The 16,658-nt window shown below is 48.5% G+C and overlaps 6 protein-coding genes across 6 annotated transcripts; 3 read left to right on the forward strand and 3 right to left on the reverse strand.

Moving 5' to 3' along the window:
* Positions 1-21: 21 nt before the first annotated feature.
* On the reverse strand, positions 22-1,627 carry HD556DRAFT_1450184 (FAD binding domain-containing protein; the record flags this gene model as incomplete). Its single annotated transcript, XM_041307724.1, has 2 exons — positions 22-867; positions 923-1,627. 2 exons carry the CDS (start codon positions 1,625-1,627, stop codon positions 22-24), a joined length of 1,551 nt encoding a protein of 516 aa, XP_041153463.1.
* Positions 1,628-1,837: 210 nt separating this feature from the next.
* Positions 1,838-2,973, reverse strand: HD556DRAFT_1249007 (uncharacterized protein; the record flags this gene model as incomplete). The annotated part of the gene is made up of 5 exons (XM_041298808.1): positions 1,838-1,955; positions 2,010-2,218; positions 2,272-2,548; positions 2,607-2,699; positions 2,753-2,973. 5 exons carry the CDS (start codon positions 2,971-2,973, stop codon positions 1,838-1,840), a joined length of 918 nt encoding a protein of 305 aa, XP_041153464.1.
* Positions 2,974-4,604: 1,631 nt separating this feature from the next.
* Positions 4,605-5,529, forward strand: HD556DRAFT_81453 (uncharacterized protein). Its single transcript, XM_041311715.1, has 2 exons — positions 4,605-4,788; positions 4,846-5,529. Exons 1-2 carry the CDS (start codon positions 4,637-4,639, stop codon positions 5,156-5,158), a joined length of 465 nt encoding a protein of 154 aa, XP_041153465.1. The 5' UTR covers positions 4,605-4,636; the 3' UTR covers positions 5,159-5,529.
* A 1,511-nt stretch (positions 5,530-7,040) lies between these two features.
* Positions 7,041-8,808, reverse strand: HD556DRAFT_1450186 (MFS general substrate transporter; the record flags this gene model as incomplete). The annotated part of the gene is made up of 7 exons (XM_041307725.1): positions 7,041-7,294; positions 7,346-7,835; positions 7,885-8,041; positions 8,082-8,228; positions 8,280-8,440; positions 8,508-8,573; positions 8,644-8,808. 7 exons carry the CDS (start codon positions 8,806-8,808, stop codon positions 7,041-7,043), a joined length of 1,440 nt encoding a protein of 479 aa, XP_041153466.1.
* Positions 8,809-9,602: 794 nt separating this feature from the next.
* HD556DRAFT_1418374 (histone deacetylase domain-containing protein) lies at positions 9,603-12,191 on the forward strand. Its single transcript, XM_041304415.1, has 7 exons — positions 9,603-10,286; positions 10,342-10,557; positions 10,608-10,664; positions 10,715-10,875; positions 10,931-11,142; positions 11,195-11,456; positions 11,506-12,191. The coding sequence occupies exons 1-7, from the start codon at positions 9,701-9,703 to the stop codon at positions 11,872-11,874; spliced, it is 1,863 nt and encodes a 620-aa protein (XP_041153467.1). The 5' UTR covers positions 9,603-9,700; the 3' UTR covers positions 11,875-12,191.
* A 7-nt stretch (positions 12,192-12,198) lies between these two features.
* Positions 12,199-14,083, forward strand: HD556DRAFT_1418378 (integral peroxisomal membrane peroxin-domain-containing protein). The gene is made up of 5 exons (XM_041304416.1): positions 12,199-12,666; positions 12,713-12,908; positions 12,960-13,565; positions 13,640-13,794; positions 13,854-14,083. Exons 1-5 carry the CDS (start codon positions 12,246-12,248, stop codon positions 13,988-13,990), a joined length of 1,515 nt encoding a protein of 504 aa, XP_041153468.1. The 5' UTR covers positions 12,199-12,245; the 3' UTR covers positions 13,991-14,083.
* Positions 14,084-16,658: the final 2,575 nt, after the last annotated feature.

Genomic DNA, 16,658 nt, shown 5'->3' on the forward strand with positions numbered 1-16,658 from the left:
ATTAAAACCCTCCCGTACCTCTTATTTCACTGATTTCCCAGCGAGCTTGGCTGCTTGCCCCCCCGCTTTACGTCCGAACACAGCCCCAGCAGTCAGTCCGCTACCTCCGGGGTAGTTGTCATAAAACAAACCACCAACCATTTCACCCGTGCAGAAAAGGCCTTTTATTGGCGCATCTGTCTCTTTCGACAGTATGCCAGCGGTGTCCGGATCTATAGCGAGTCCGCCGAAGGTAAAAGTGATACCACACGCGACTTTTACCGCCAGGAAGGGTCCCTGATTGATCGGCAGTGCCCAGTTTGATTTTGGAAGTTGCAGCGCTACCGTGGTAGACTGAGTCGAAAGTCCATCTTTGACCGCGGGGTCCCATCTAAGAGTTGGATTTTCAGCTCGATGACTTTGGACTGCCGTGTTGAAATCGTGCACTGTCTTGAGAAAACACTCTTTATCCTTGAGTCCTTTCTCAAGTAGCTTGTCTGCAAGCTCCTCCATATTCCCAGCACAGATCTTCTCGACGATCTCATCCCCATATTCCTCCTTCCGGAGAAATGGAACCATGTCTGCACCCCACACTTGGAATGCACACCCTTCCGGTTGGAGAAGGATTTGTCGCCCAAACTTGGCATATGTGAAATTTCTGAAATCCTGCCCTTCGTCGACGAAACGTTGACCATAGATATTAACCATGATACCCAGAGGATAACCTGACTTTGTGAATTGATTGCTGAGCTCCCTGTCGCCTGCATCTGCTGGTGCATTTGCATCCCAACACGTGCTGTGACATCCTGCCCAATCTCCAATAAGTTTTGCACCAACAGCTTGGGCCATGGCAAAGCCGTCACCCGTATTGTAAGGAGTGCCCCTGACCTGTACGTTATTTCAGTTGTTATGTAAGGTTCCTCGAGCAACTGTTGCAACTTACGTGTGCCTTTTCCCATTCAGAACCAAGATGTTTAGCCCGGAGCTCTGAGCTAGATTCGTAACCACCTGCTGCCAGCACTACTGAAGAGGCTGAAAGATCCAATTCCTTGCCGTCTATCTCAACCACAAGACCCGTTATTGTTCCTTTTTCAACCTTGAGCCTGACGGCAGGAGACTCGAACCAAATCTCCACTCCGGCCTTCTCTAGTGCCTTCATATGGGCCTTTATTAACCCCTTTCCGCCATCCTCAGTACTGAGTGCCATACCACCCCAGAACTTTTGCCTCCCATGTACCTCGTATGCTTGGCGGTGGAATGACAGAATGAACGGAATATCTACCATCCGCGCGAGCCATTCAACCGCTTCTCTCGAGGATTCCACCATGGACTTCACCAGCTTAGTGTCTGGCTTATCTTGGCCAAGGCGCTTAATGTCCCCAATAAAGTCCTCGACAGTGTAAGGATCCACGTCGATCTTGGACGCCTGCTCTGGCGTGACATTGCGCACGATTGGGAGGAGATCTTGTAGTCCCCCGTGGACTGTTCTATGCGCACCTGCTGTGAAGTAGCCGTTACCGCCAACCCAATCGCGTGGGGCTTTTTCGACGATAAGGACAGAGGTACAACCTGCCTCAACAGCGGCAAGGGCTGCCGAGCAACCTGCATGGCCGCTCCCGACCACGATGCAATCATAATGTGTGGACATTTTAGACAATCAAGAGTGCCTTTGCCACCTTTGTGTTTAGGGCGAGTTTTTCAAAAAGTATTAAATATGCATCCTTCTTTGTTCGCATAGTAAGTCATGCTGGACACACGGCCGCCCGGTGCTAGACATGTGAGTACTCGCCATATTGGGGATGCATTGCTTCACGTATTAATTGTTATTAGTACATAGCTTCCTTGATGAAAATGTATATTACACTCTGCCAGGATTCACAGCCAAGGTTCCGCCATCAATAACAAGTTCCTGCCCATTCATATAAGCTCCAGCAGGCGATGCGAGATAAACGGCAGTGCCTGCCATCTCAGCAGCACTGTTACGTTTTCCTGTCAGTGAACATTCTGGTTCATGAATTAAGCTCACTCACGTTCCTGGCCTCTTCGCTGGTATAGACACCACCGGCATACCGATCGCATCAGTCGCCGCTTGTCCTGAAATCGTGTCGTATGTCATCTCGCTTTCATACACGCCTGGCGCGATAGCGTTCACTCGAACATTGATCCCTTTGAGAGCAAATTCCGTCGAAAGCATCTTGGTGAGGTGAGACCCAGCAGCTTTTGAGCTGTTGTAGCAGAACTTTCGCACCCAAGTTAACGATGATACAAGAAATTGGAATTGAGTTTGCTCACATGTCTCTGTGCAAACTTGACGAGTCCGCTCATACTCGTGATATTAATAACGCTTGAAGAGAATCCCTCTTTATCGTTATTCTTGGATCCCTTATCGAGCAAATCCAAAAACGCAACGGTTACAAAGTAGATTGAAAAGGTATTGATTGCATAAAGGGAGCTCCATTCCTCGAACGATTCATTGTTGAAGAGGTATTCACTGAGTGGTCCGGCCTCTTTTTGAGCAGTCGGCGATGGTCGATTCAACTCAGAGGAGAGAGGACCTGATTGGCCGGCACTTCGTTCAATCATGATCATGGTGAGTCACAAAACAATAAAGAGAGTGGGTGTCATACTTGTTCACGAGGATATGCAACTTTCCATCCGCTTGAGCTATTCTCGTTACACCAGCCTGAATACTGTCTTTCTTCGTTACATCCATCTCATGCCTATGGATGATGCTTGATCAGCCCGCACGAAACGCATAAACAATGGATCTCACGCTATCATAGATCCCATGTCGTCTCCTTTGGTTCCATTCCACTCCGAAACTACTTTGTCGAGAACTTCCTTTCGTCGACCAGTGATATACACCTTGGCCCCATTGGCAGCGAGGCCACGAGCAATCATAAGGCCGATGCCTGTGCCGCCACCGGTCACCAGTGCGATCAAGCCATTGAGATCGTATAAGTTCTTCAGCGTGAAACTTTCAGGTATAGACATGGTGAGAGACAAACTAGCGATCGGCTCTCGAAAGACTGGCGAAATGAACAGGTTCACAAGACCATAGCTGACTGTGTAAATAGAATCGCACCCCCAATCAGGCAGGAATTCTACGTGTGTGGCAGGAGTCTGTGTGTTTAGACCCTACGTAGCACAGACCCTGAACATGAAGTCAGGCGGGTCTTCATTAATGTCATTCACTGAACTTTGACTCACAGGTGGATCCTTCGTATGTGGGTCACGTTGCAGAATTCAAACTGTCTCAGAAACGATTCAAGTAGTGAGGCATGTGGGACCCCGGCTACTGTCGTGAAAGGCTGGCCTGCAGAGAAGGTAGTTTGCTCACAATTTTGGCAATGCTTCATCATGCAGTGGTGGCAAATCATGATCACATGCATCACATATGCGAACAAATTCCTTTTCAACATCATCCACTGTTTTCGCAAGGACAGGAATGGAGGAATGATCTGTCTAGCGACCACCATCGTCAGAACCTTGATGAATGTTGTTGCGACTTGATCATTTTAAATAAGAACGACTCCGAGTCCAAGAGATGGCGCTGACTCTCGCCAACCGTCCGAAGGTCAACCGTAGCTTGCGAAGATTGGGAATATAAAGGCGAAACACGAGCGATGTTAACTCGGTGTGTCGAATATTTGATTTGTCCGAGTCGACGGCAAAAATGAGTAGTTCTAGTCGCAGCTGGTCGACGTTTCAACGTTAACGTTATTAACTCCCACCTATACCCCCATTCAAGTTCATTTTATATAAGCGTGTCCGAGCGTGTCCAGTACTTTCACGACGAACATTGAAACAATTGCACATCACAGTCATCTTCTGTCATACACATGGGAGCTGGTTCTCGCAAACGGCCCCGTGCACGGGCTTCTTTTACAAGTTCTGGAGCATGCCAATCAGGGTTCCTTTCCCTTGGTCTTCTAACAATGACTCAACCTGCGGCGGCTCTCCTCCTTAGTAGTAGTAGGCTTCAAGTTCGGACCCTTCACTGCTTACTGCCCCTAGTGCTTCTGAAGCAAACGACCGACCTGTATCGCCGAGGCCACCAGAGGCACTCCACACACCCAAGAAGCGATCATGTAGCCTGAGGATCCATTTACACTTTATCATTCTTGAATCCCTGATTGTGTTCAACTCCGTTTCTGACCGTATTGCAGATGTACATGAGTTTGTACGTCTAAGGTTCGCTCGTCTTTCGCCCAACTTGGCGACAGATGATTCTCGATCAGACGGTCCCCGATGTTGCTGTGTCCTGTCTGTTTTTGAAAGTAATGGAGGTCAATTCTTTGGTCAAGGAAGAGAAGGAATGGGCCAATATCGCGTTCATGTTATCGATATACGGAAAGATAGCGCAACGGATGCTCGAGTGTGTAGACTTTATTTTACTCTGATTTGAAGAAGTTTTGTGAGTTGATTCGACCGCATCGTGGCCTGAGACTAACCAAGACATTCGCACAGGCGACACAACTCGGCAAGGACGTCTCCATTGAAATGGATACCGTGATTCAGAGCTGTCTCATGTAACAATTCGAGTGGCTTGCTGTACCGTGACTATTCACTATACGGGTAAGCGGAGAGCTTAGACTTCCTCTGAATTTTCTGATATTCAACGACTCGTATACTAGAGGTTCTCGCCTTCAATGACATGAAGTATGCAGCTAATTCTAGAATTGAACACCTCCAAGCGTTGTCTCCCAGGTACTCGGGAAGCCATTCTGTCCGACATCAAGTCCTGGCTCGGAAGCGCTGGGAAAGATGTTCCACGCGTCCTATGGTTTCTCGGAACAGCATGAAAAGGCAAGTTGGTCTTTGCCCATGCAATAGCCGAATGATTTACTGAGATTGGGGCTCTAGAATCTTCTGCTTCGAATGCACGCAGGAGGGGCTTGTTGCACCTGGTCACGCAAATACCCGGCAGCTGATTCTTCATCTGCTTTCCGGCAGGCTGTCCTTGTGGGTAATCAGATTATTGGAAAACATCTGTATTCTCATCTCTTCTCGACCACTGGAAGACATCTACGACGCACTGCACACCGCGCCACATGTTCGTCGTGTATCCACAAAACAAGGCATCCAGCTTAGCATTTCCACTAGTTTGTCAGGCCTGTGCAATATCTTCAACGATACACGTCCACGCCCTTGCTCACAAACCCGACGGCCTGTTTGAATGTGCTCGTCTTGCCTCTGTCACTCTGAGCATGTCAAGGGCACCAACAATGTGGATACCACACCAATGCCTTTCGACGCCGTGGTTGCTAGAACATCTGCATAAGGAACACGTCTGTTGGACGATATGTACAGACGCATCATGGCAGAAATCATGACAGATGATGATAACGCGGAATTGATCACTATGTTTTTCTTTCTGTGATGGGACAGATTCCTACATCACTGGAACCGCTCTGCGTTGACCACCATGCGAATGCATCTTCCGCGCGAGGATGACTGCTACTACGTAAGCTCAGTCATCGGACATCTGGCTTGTCACCGGCGTTGATACATATGTCTCTTCTACAACTTTCTCACAAAGAAATCGCGGAGCAAGAAGTACCTTTGCCTCGAGGATATGAAGCACGGGCTTCGCTTTAACTCTGCTCCTTGAAGAGTTCTTACTTGCCTAATTCCGCCGTCCCCGGTTTGGAAAAATGAACGAAGGAGTTCATCCCGGCAGAGCTACCGTACTCGTGTCGATTCTGGATGACACACGCAAGCTTTTCCCTTTCAACCATTTCTAGCCAATGAAATTTTCAATGGGAAACGATTCCTTATCTGGCTCTAATGAAAGGGCTCAGCGCTTCTCCGGGGTCTTTCGTGTATCACAGATTGCTCTATGGTGCGTAGTCATATTCCGTTGTTGGGACCATTGGAGTCTTGTGGGTTGTTGCAGGGTCTTTGGACATTGATAGAATATGGATCGTGTCTGGCTCAGCTGTCAGGATGATCCGGGCGTAGAACCCAGAGACATTGCATTGGGTGCCCTTCTTTTGGGGCACATTGATGCCGTTGTGTCTGTTGTAGTCTCGCCAGATGGAAAATGTATCCTGTTAGGTTCATCCGGATGTGTGATGCGGGTACTGGCGAGGCTTGAATCTTCCTCTCCGATGACACACCCTCTGCATTCACTGTGTTGCAATCTCTCCTGATGGAAGATGCATCGTCTCTAGTTCAGCCGACTGCACAATCGGGCTGTGAGACATAGAAACGGGAGATGCATTGGGTACCTCTCTTTGAGGCAGACTGGTGGTGTTCGGGTGTTCGATCAAACCGAATGGAAACATCGTATCCGCTTCAGACGACAGGACAATCCAGGCATGGGACACAGACTAGCTGCGAACTGGGCGCCTCACTCCGAGGGTATACCGTGACGGAATACGTCTGGTCTATCACAATCTCGCCAGATACATGACACATAGTGTCTAGTTCCGATCATATGACGAACCGGATATAGGATGCGGAGACTGGCAACGTACTACTGGGTGTCCCTTCCAAAGGGCACACTGATCATGTTCAGCCCGTGGTAATTGCGTGGAAAGTTCACCGTGTCCGTTTCACATAATGGATTCACCATGATGTGCGATCTGAAGTTTATCGTTCATTGCCGACTCCTGCTCTGTCCGCCGCATTCTTTTCTTCTTTCTCCAAGGTTCTCGCGTCTCGCAGATGAGGGATAGTCCATAGCTCCGCAAGGACTTCTTTTGTGGAATCCAATCCTTTTCCGCCTGTCCGTCTACTCCAACAACATGCTGGTGGTACTAATGATTCCGTGCAACCTTGATTTAAGCTGTTTCGCGCATGGTACCTCATGAGTGTCCAGAACAGTAAACTGCGCTATCCTCATGACAATGTTTCTCGTAGGATATGCTCTAGGCATTAGAGGGTACACACTATGCACAGTACAACCCTTGAAGTGGTAGCATGTGTGTGCAGTCAGTAGTCAGGCAGTATCAGGTGCAGTTTGCTGTATGAGAATTAGCGTATTTCTTACAACTCTATTAAAGCTTCGAGATACCCATACACGCTGAGCTGAAATATTCATAGATACTGACCTTTCATTCATCCCTGTCTTGTAGTTTATCTGGCAGCTGCGACCCCAACCAGCTCTGCACAATAGCCACCATAAACAAGATGACGAATACTGCGTTTCCTCCGAGAAGATTGTATTCCTTTGATGCAGCAAATAGTGAAGTCGCCAAGGCAGGCCCAATGGCACGAGCTACCGACGCGGATGTTTGGCCAAGCCCATTGATGGCGCCAAGCGTATTCTTCGTAGGGGCAGAAGCTCTCATAAACATCAAGAGAGTCCCTGTACTGAGGTAAATTTGTAATGACAAGTTGATGTCACTGCAACACGCACCAAGTCCCATGCTACATATGGCTGACAAAACTAGTTGGCAAAGTAAAGCAAACGTGACTGCATGATCAACTCCACCCCTTGCGCGTACAAGCCAGGACATTATCGGCAACACAACCATGAGCAATGCGTAGGACGATACTGACACGCTGAATAGACGCTTTGGACCAAGTCGATCGACAAGTTTGGCGAAGAGCAATGCCTGAAGGACACCATCCATGATCCCGAACAACGCTAGCCACGAGCCAATGGATGAAGGTTCGAATCCAAGACCACCAAGATAGGTAGGTGTCGAAAAGAACAGCGGCACGAGAGCCCTACGAGAAATGTCAAGGAAAGCAAATACGGTATAGTTGGCAATTGGAACAACAACAGCAGGTGTGAGTAGAGATCGCAATGAGACATTTGCCATGGATTGTTGAGGCAGTGATTCACCACTTGAATCGCCGAGCGTGGCTGATGACAACTTAGGTCGACGCTTTGTTGATAATGTCTGCTGATCGTGAGTAACGTGTGCGATGCGACAGATATGTAGAACCTACTTCTTCTAAGAAGAATACCATTGTGAAAAGGGCCACAAAGAGCACACATGCTGCCACTGCGCAAGGCAGAAAGTATGGGTAATTTCCCCAGAATGAATTGGCGAATAATACGGGCCAATGATCTTGCGGTCGCGCAAGCGTTCCACCCATTAAAGGACTAATATGCAATTTCATCATCCAACACTCTCATATTTAACCAGTTCACTTGCCCAAGAAAGTTTCCAAGGCTCCAGATGATCGGGATCAAGGAAAATGCCTGAGCCATATTTGTGGAGTCCGTCAATTCTCCCATCATGGTCTTCATAACTCCAATGTTGCCATTTAGAACACCGCACACACAGCGGCTGAAAAACCCGTGTTAGTACGACGTATCCTCCTTTCAGTTGAGGACACACCTAATGACAAGACTCCAGAAGGTCGTTGAAAGACCGAAACACAGTATCGAAAGGCAAGCACCTGAGAGTCCAACTACCAACACCGGCTTGCGCCCAATGCGATCAGACAACCTACTCCACCTCAGTACTGTCAGTGCTTGTGTGACGAAAAACAGAGATTCCTGTTGAGCATGTCCAACAGTAGACTATGAGAAAATCATTCTTGCAAGTGGCAATCCTAGGACCTACAATGATTCCAGCATAATACCCCACAGCTGCATCGTCACCCCTAGTGATCCCAAGTTCTCTGATAAGCTGAGAGAATGAAAAATTATTTTAAAAAAATGCATATCGAAAGCGAAGTGTTGTAAGTCAGAAGCCATACCTGGTTGATGTACGGGAATATAGAGGTGGAAGCGATGGCTTCCGCGAATTGTATCGTCAAAACTATGCCCAACTGGAGTTTTGGAAGTGGAGTTTTAGGCTTTGAGACCTCTGCAGGGATCAGAGGGGTGGTCTCGCTCGCTATACGAGAATGGGAGGTGTCCATCTTGGAAACTCAGGGCTGAAAATCCAGCGAAAGTCCAAAGGCAAAAACGCTGGCAGCGAAATGAAGCCACCTTGATTCTGAACGAAGACGACACGGACAGTGAATATGAATCCGAGTCCTGAGCGGCTGTACTTATAGCCTGCGCATTATTGGTTGGTTTTGCCAGCGACATACTAGTCCTGCTCAATAACAATTTTATTTTTTTATTTCGTGACAGTCCGTGCAAAAGCTTCCGAGACAAAATGCAAATAAACTTTCACGTGCGCACATATCGGAGCTGGAAATCAGATACGCGACGGCTGAACGGCACGCACGTCTTTGCACTGACCCAGACGACGTTGTTCATGCTATTCCCCTCACGCTATAACGTCTCTCGATGCACTCGCTATCATCCTGCTGGCTGATGCAGGGACACCGGATGACCAACTCTTTGCAGTAACCGCGAGCGGCGACCCGAGTCAGCGGCCCGGGTTCTTGGCAAGCATACATGGAAACATAGCAATTGAACGTTGAACATTTGAACAAGCAAGTCGCATCACCATGTTTGGCAAGAAAGTTAAACTTAAATGCTAGCGACGGCAATCAAATTATTTATATGAGCGACACAAGTCTGTTGCCAGTGAACGCACTTTCAAGTCATGTTTCACGACGGAAGGTTTAGTTGTTGTTTTCCGGGTTAAATCGGAGTACACTTTGGGGTGTTGTAGCTAGGGTGGCCCGTGGGCTAGGCCCACGGACGATTGGGAGTGATTAACAGCTATACCCACTAATGTAAACAGATGTAAATAACGCGCTCCATGAGCTCTTGATCATCTATCCAGTGTACTAAGTACATATTCTCCCGTCACTATACATATGCAGGATCTCACAGCACTTCACAGTCACGGAAAACATGAGCACCCAAGCGGCCGATTCAACTATCAGGATAGAAGCTAGGCCTGAAGCTGACCCACTACGAATCGGCACCCCATTACCTTTAGGTCAGGTCTCCTCCGAATCAGATGCCCGCCCATCTTCATCAAAAGCTCCAACATACCTCAAAATTTACCTCCAAGATGACTGTCTAAAGCACCGATTCATCCGCTCACGAGATACCTCGAGCATCGTGGAGCGACCCGAACGTCTACGCGCCGTCAAGATTGGACTCGCTGCCGCCATAGCGCGTATCGAAGAGGCCGAAGGTGCTTTGAAGCCTTTAGATGCGAGTGTTTCTGTAGAGGATGAGCTAGTTGCTGCACTCGGAAAGATGGATATCGCTACATCCGATGCTGGACTTATTCGAGCTCGAAGTATTTCTGTCACAAGAAGTACGGCTACTGTCGATCTCTTGGATAACGCTGCGGTGAAATACATCCATGGGGATATAGATGGGGATGTGTATCTCCAAACTTTGAAGGCATGGGCTCGGGATAGCGAAGATAATATAACCAAGAAGGGGTCTGAAATGCCGGAGGGGATGCCACCGCTCGACCTGTATCGTACGTGTCTGTCTGGGGAATTTAGCCATGAGGCTGATGTTTCGCATCCTTGTAGTATGTCCCTCATCCATCGATGCTATCCAAGGCGCTATTGGCACCGTGTGCCAAGCAGTCGACGCGGTCATTGCGTCTACTAGCATAAATCCTTCTGTCGTGGCTACCGGCCCTCAACGAGCATTTGTAGTAGTGAGACCCCCTGGCCATCATTGTGGTGAAGATACCCCGTCTGGATTCTGTTTTGTAAACAATGTCGCGATTGGTGCAGCTCATGGTGAGCTTCGCCAACCTCAATTAGTACCCATTCACTCATACACTTTGTAGCACACCTCAAACACGGAATTCAACGTGTTGTTATACTGGATATTGATTTACACCATGGCAAGTTCAAGGTCGTTCGTCAGGAACTTTCTACCTAAACGTTCTGATAGGAAATGGCACGCAGTCAATAGTATGGCAAATCAATGAAGAGACCTACCGACAGACGCTTGAATCTGAACAGTCGCCTTCTGAACCCAATGCACCTCCCCGAACTCGTGGTCCACAGATATTCTACGGCTCAATACACGACATTCTCTCTTTCCCGTGCGAGGTAGGGAACGCTTCTGTTATTCGTTCGTTGCTAGTGATTCAGCAGCATATTATAGGACGGTAAGGTGTCCTTTGTTCAAGCCGCGTCAACCTCGATACACGGATCACATGGACAATACATCGAGAATATACATCTGCAAACTTACAGCTCCGAAACACACTTTTGGGAAGTTCTCTACAAGGAACAATATTCGACGCTGCTGAAGAGAGCATCGCAATTCCTTGACGGTACCGGCGGACCAGGCGATGATGTCATGGTCTTCATCAGGTGCGTTTATTATATCTCGTGTCCAAGCTCCCATGGTAGACGGTTGAAACAGTTGTGGTTTCGATGCTGGTGAACACGAGTATCCCAGTATGTCTCGTCATAACCGAAAGGTCCCTACAAGTTTCTATCATCAATTTACTCTCGACACGTGCACTTTTGCCGATATTTATGCTCGTGGACACGTCGTGAGCGTGCTCGAAGGCGGGTACAGCGATCGTGCGCTGAGTAGCGGGGCAATGGCACATATATGTGGACTCGTTGGGGATACCGTCCGAGTGGATGAAAGGTGGTGGGACTTGGAAAACCTTATCAAGGTATTTCAGCGTGCAATGCGTCTCCCTGTACTGTACTCAAAATTTGTAGCTCGAGAAAGCCACCAAGGCCCGTAAATTTGGGCACCCTTCGCAAGGAAACGCCGATATCGAGCCATGGCTTACACGTACCTCAGAGCTGCTCTCCCATCTCGACGTCTACCGAACCCCGCCACAACCTTCACGGAATTGGGCCCCAGCGACATCGAGGGCCCTACGCGAGCGCAAGAAGCTCGCGAGAAACAGCGGCACACCTGAGGTGGCCAGTAAGCCAGGCAAGGATACGCAGATACCAGCGCCTGTATCCAGTAGTTCGTTGACTTCCACATCTATGTCCGAGAGTGAGCCTGTGGACTCTCTCAGTGCGAAGAAGCTGCCTCGAGTTATTTTACATGTCAGGCCCCCGGAGGGCACGTCGTAAAGGTGGTGTATGTGATATTGATACGTGCTGATTGTTGGAAGCTTTTTTTATATCTAACGTGTACTTGTTAATGCGAATATTGATATTTCTTCATTAGCTCGTTCGAATTTCGTGCGGATCTTGTCGATTATGTCTGGACCTAGACCTCAATAATGACGATCGTTATAGATCATCGGTCATCTACGGATGACATCCCGGTGTCGACGGCAAACCAAATTTTCATTGGTTGGATCACATGGATAGTCGCATACTTTAGTGGAGAACTGTTATTCCTTATGGGACAAGTCAATTATGTAAATGGAGGCTTTGATGCGGCGTCAATATCTTCTTAAACAACCGTGGTCCGTGACAGTAAAACTCAGTTGTTCGCAATGTCAACGTTCGACTATGTAGAAATTCCACCAGATGTGATTCGTCTGCAATCATCTATAGCCTCTAATCCTGTTCGTCCATTCACAAAAATCAGCACATCATTACCATGTTCGCCCACTCCTGCCGCAGCTGCAGCTGCGGCCAGTACCACCTTCAGCCCGACAAAGTCACTGTCTACCCTTCTTCTTAACACATCTTTCCCAGCTTCTATCCCTACGTCCGCTAGCCCTCACAAATCCAGCACAGCGCTGCTGAGCACCAGAGACCCTCTCAGCATTCCAATTACCACCGTCAATTTCAGGAGGTTCGTAGCCAGAGTAGGACCCGTGTTTTGGTTGCAGGATCGAGTGGAGGAGGTCCTTATGTGGAGATGCGGGTGGAAGTATACTGGCGTCTGGATTGCTATTTACGCGTTTTTGTGTGCGTGTCATTATTTTCTGTGATGCCGAGCCTTATGTGTTTGCAGGCTACTTTCCTCGCATGGTGCTCCTCGTACCGCATGCTATACTAGCAGCTATAATACTCTCTACATATCCCACTCCTTCGCCATCTGAATCGATAACAACGAAAAACCCACCGGCTCCAGTCGCGCCACCTCCCTCAGAGGGGAGCGTTGACTGGCAAGCTAACCTTCAAGCAATTCAAAACCTCATGGGCGCGTTGTGAGTATCAATTATGCATTTGTATCTTCATTTTCTAACCAGCCGTCTTAGCTGTGATGGCTACGACATTATCTCACCACTTACTCCTCACCTCGTCCATCGATCCACCCATACCTCTCTCATCCTAACACTTACCCTGCTCTCTTTCCTCTTTTTGCTGCCGGTACTGCCTCTAATCCCCCTCCGCCTACTATTCTTTGTCCTAGGCATATTCCCATTTATATGGACGCACCCAGTGACGCAAACGCGGATAATACCGCTGCTCAAAGCTGCTGTAAACGGGAGCATCGTAAAGGGAGCCAACGCGAGTGCTACATTGACGGGAGTAACAAGTTACAAATGCGCTTCATTGAAGATCAAGCTCCGCCGCTGGATCGATGATGATAGGCTCGACGACAAACATTGGGGCGCCGAGATGCGGGAGGTGGAGTTGTGGGAGAACGAGAGGTGGGCTCCGGGCCCTTCTTTATCCTCCTCATTCGGCACACAGGATGATCTTGATGCTGTGGGGTCGGAGTTTAATGTTGGAGATGGGTCCGGAAGTGCATTGCTTGGTGCGGGAGCTGGGACGTGGAGCAAGTCAAATTTGAGGCCTACGGATCGTGCGCCATGGACAAGGGCGAGGGACGGTTGGAGTGGAGTGGGTGGGGAAGTGAGGTGCGTGTTTTCTTAACGGACTGGCGTTGATCACTTAGTTTGAAATCGCTACTAACTCCCTGCGACCCCAGCAGCAACCTCACGTTCTCGCTCGCACCAGGCTGGGCATTCGTAGAGACTGAGGGGTGGAGACCGGACGCACTGGGGAGCTGGGTCTCTGCCTCTGCCTCTAGTTCTAATTCTTGTTCTGCTTCTGGGAGTTGCGATCCTATCTTTGGGGCGGACGACAGTGAGTTTTATGTGTCGCTATCCTATGATGCGCTGATTCTTATTACAATTGATGGTCAGACGGCTGGGTGTACACGAATGACGTATGGGCAGATCCGCGTCGTATACCTCTTGAGTGTTGGAAGACGTTAGGGATGACAAGGCGGAGGAGATGGGTGCGGAGAGTGTATTTTGATCCGGCGCTGGAGAATGCGTGAGGAGTTTTGAGGGAGGAGATGTAGCTTATTCATTATTGTATTACATAGCATGCATGTCGGGATATGTTAGGCTGCTAATCATTCACAACTAACTCTCGAGGCCCGCCTGAGTACTTGTCACTCGAGTACTGACATGAAATCCCAAAGGCATTGATGGATAAAGCAACACATTACGGGATGTTCGAGGCTTGGCCGCGGGTCTTCTCTCTGAATGTACCTACCACCATAGGAACCCGTCGACTGAGGATCAGAGTCATTTGAATTTGCTATCGTCATTGACTTGGATGACAGCTACCCGGCTGATCATTCCGCTCTCTCTCTTTATTAGCCTCTCCTTCGGCACATCATGGAAGGCATAAACATTAGTTGGTGCTGCGAGAAGCAGTGCGTGGTTGCTGCCAGTGTGCGTCGATTTCTTATCAGTTTGAACACTTTTGTTGACGCTTCATTTAAGACATGCCGCAGAGCACATTTGTGACTCGGTCACTCGGAGAGACTATTAAGTGTGTCGGAAGTCGTTGGTGCAAGTTGAATTGTCGATGTTCCTGTACTTTCTGATGGTAGTCCGATGCAGGCGATGCACGATACAAACAATCGTTGATCACACATTTATTTGAGACCATAGGCGCTCTAAGTATGTGCGATGAGCGCCTGCTCCTTCGGCTCGATCCTTACCGGTCCTTAAACTTTCTATGTACTACTATCTGATTGCTTTTGCATAACGCCGACCTACTTTCGCTCGACTGATCTAACTCACAGATCCCCATCCACTCTGCCAATGATCATATGGAACCATCCCTATCCCCAATCAGATCGCTCAGAGGCCACACTGGTTCAACGTTCTCAAAAAACAGGAATCAACTCAAAGTCATAAGCACATCCTTCGACGAGACGGTTCGGATTTGGGACGTGGAAACAAGAGAACAGGAACATTCGTTGGAGGGGCACACTAGTGTGACTCTTGGACTGGCTGTATCGATGGATGGAAGGAGAATTGTGAGTGGGGCGAGAGATGGCAGGATAATCATATGGGACGCAGATACGAAGGAGATCATCAGATGTCTGTTGCATCACACAGACGATGTCAATTGCATACAATTCTCACCTGATGAGAAAAGATTCGCCTCCGCATCGTCCGACGGCACACTAAAGATCTGGGATGCGGAGACAGAGGAACTGGTATTCGACATCGATGACCATCAGGATAAAGTGTGGACAGTGGCCTATTCTCCTAATGGAAGCAAGATTGCGAGTAGGTCAACGGTTCGCATCTGGAACGCAGCGACTGGCAAGCAACAAACACAACCACTTTCCCATGGTGACGCAGTACTAGTACACTCGATAGTCTGGTCTCCAGACAGTCGTCGTCTCATTTCTGCCTGTAATTGGCACCATCATGACGAATGCCGTGTCGCCCTCATTCGTGTCCCCAGCGTCTGACATCACGAGCTACATCGATCAGGTAATGAATTTGTGTCTTGTCTATACACCAGTATATCTGATGCAAGTTTTATTAGAGTCGTAAGCAAGCTTCGGTTCTCTTTCAGTCTCCTATACACCAGCCTCGGACGAGCTACCGGATGGAACCGAGTTCGCTGTAGGCTCGCGTGATGCTGCTAGCTCACCTTCCCCATCTCTGCCCCCTCAAAGTCATTCCAATCATGAAATCACTACTCCAGTCCACTCCCCTCCTCTAGTCGAGCTTTCCGACGGAATCCAAGTCCCTCCAGAAACCATCAACTCGCGTGATGCAGCTGCATCCTCTTCCCCATCTTTTCCCCTCAAAGCTCCTCTCGTCCATAAATACCTGTTGCTCCAGCTTCCACTCCAGTGCTGACCTCACCTCGAAAGTCGTTTTGGAAGCGCTTTCTTATGTCCAACAGGTCTGCAGCATTTGCAGACTCCAAGCGGTGGAAATTCCCGCGCACTGGTAGATGATCATGTACTCAGCTTCTTTGCTCTATGAACATGTCCTGAATTTCGATCCTTAGGCAGCGCAGGCATCGGAACGTGGGACCTGGTGATGCCCAGCATTAGTGTGCTTCCGGTTCTTGTCTTCATGGGGGTGAAGCTCCCCCTCCCGTTCTATCGTATCGTGTATCCCGTACCCACTATCTAACATGACTACTGTTGCTGTCCGTGTGTTCACTGTCACGGATTAGGCATAATATTTCATCCAAGGCAGTTATTCCTCTGAAGCCAGCGCTTTATCCAGCGTGGCACGCCCGTACTAATACAACCACTGACCCACACAGCCCGCAGTCCTGTCGACCGCAAACAAATAATCAATTATTCGATTAACATAGGCCTAATGTCACAACCCAATAACAAATTAACGCTGGGCAGAGACTAGGACTCAAACAACAGAATAATCACAAGAGGATAATACAGCAGGTACGTCTCGGATTGCTCACTAGGAGATACAAGAGGTTTGAACTAAAGAACTACTGACTACAAGACACTACCTATATACACATATTTGTAACTGAGATCGAAACTGAGTCTGAACTAACTACCAATCAAATAATAAGATGATATCGTACGATTCTATATATAATTATGATGTCATGACATGTGCCGCAGCAACCGTAAGGTTCTGGAACATTCTGTCAGGGTCGTTTGGAATAAAGTTTAGTCCGGCATACTCCGATAAGTCACGTGACTCATT

Source organism: Suillus plorans, assembly GCF_016647745.1.
Source record: "Suillus plorans strain S12 chromosome Unknown HD556scaffold_100, whole genome shotgun sequence".
In the NCBI taxonomy this organism is placed as follows: domain Eukaryota; kingdom Fungi; phylum Basidiomycota; class Agaricomycetes; order Boletales; family Suillaceae; genus Suillus; species Suillus plorans.

Coding starts and splice junctions, on each gene's coding strand:
- HD556DRAFT_81453 (XM_041311715.1), top strand. CDS start 4,637: ATGAAGTATGCAGCTAATTCTAGAATTGAACACCTCCAAGCGTTGTCT. Junction 4,789..4,845: donor TCTCGGAACAGCATGAAAAG/GCAAGTTGGTCT, acceptor TTGGGGCTCTAG/AATCTTCTGCTTCGAATGCA.
- HD556DRAFT_1418378 (XM_041304416.1), top strand. CDS start 12,246: ATGTCAACGTTCGACTATGTAGAAATTCCACCAGATGTGATTCGTCTG. Junction 13,566..13,639: donor GGAGTGGGTGGGGAAGTGAG/GTGCGTGTTTTC, acceptor CGACCCCAGCAG/CAACCTCACGTTCTCGCTCG. Junction 13,795..13,853: donor TATCTTTGGGGCGGACGACA/GTGAGTTTTATG, acceptor ATTGATGGTCAG/ACGGCTGGGTGTACACGAAT.
- HD556DRAFT_1418374 (XM_041304415.1), top strand. CDS start 9,701: ATGAGCACCCAAGCGGCCGATTCAACTATCAGGATAGAAGCTAGGCCT. Junction 10,558..10,607: donor CGCGATTGGTGCAGCTCATG/GTGAGCTTCGCC, acceptor TACACTTTGTAG/CACACCTCAAACACGGAATT. Junction 10,876..10,930: donor TTCTCTCTTTCCCGTGCGAG/GTAGGGAACGCT, acceptor AGCATATTATAG/GACGGTAAGGTGTCCTTTGT.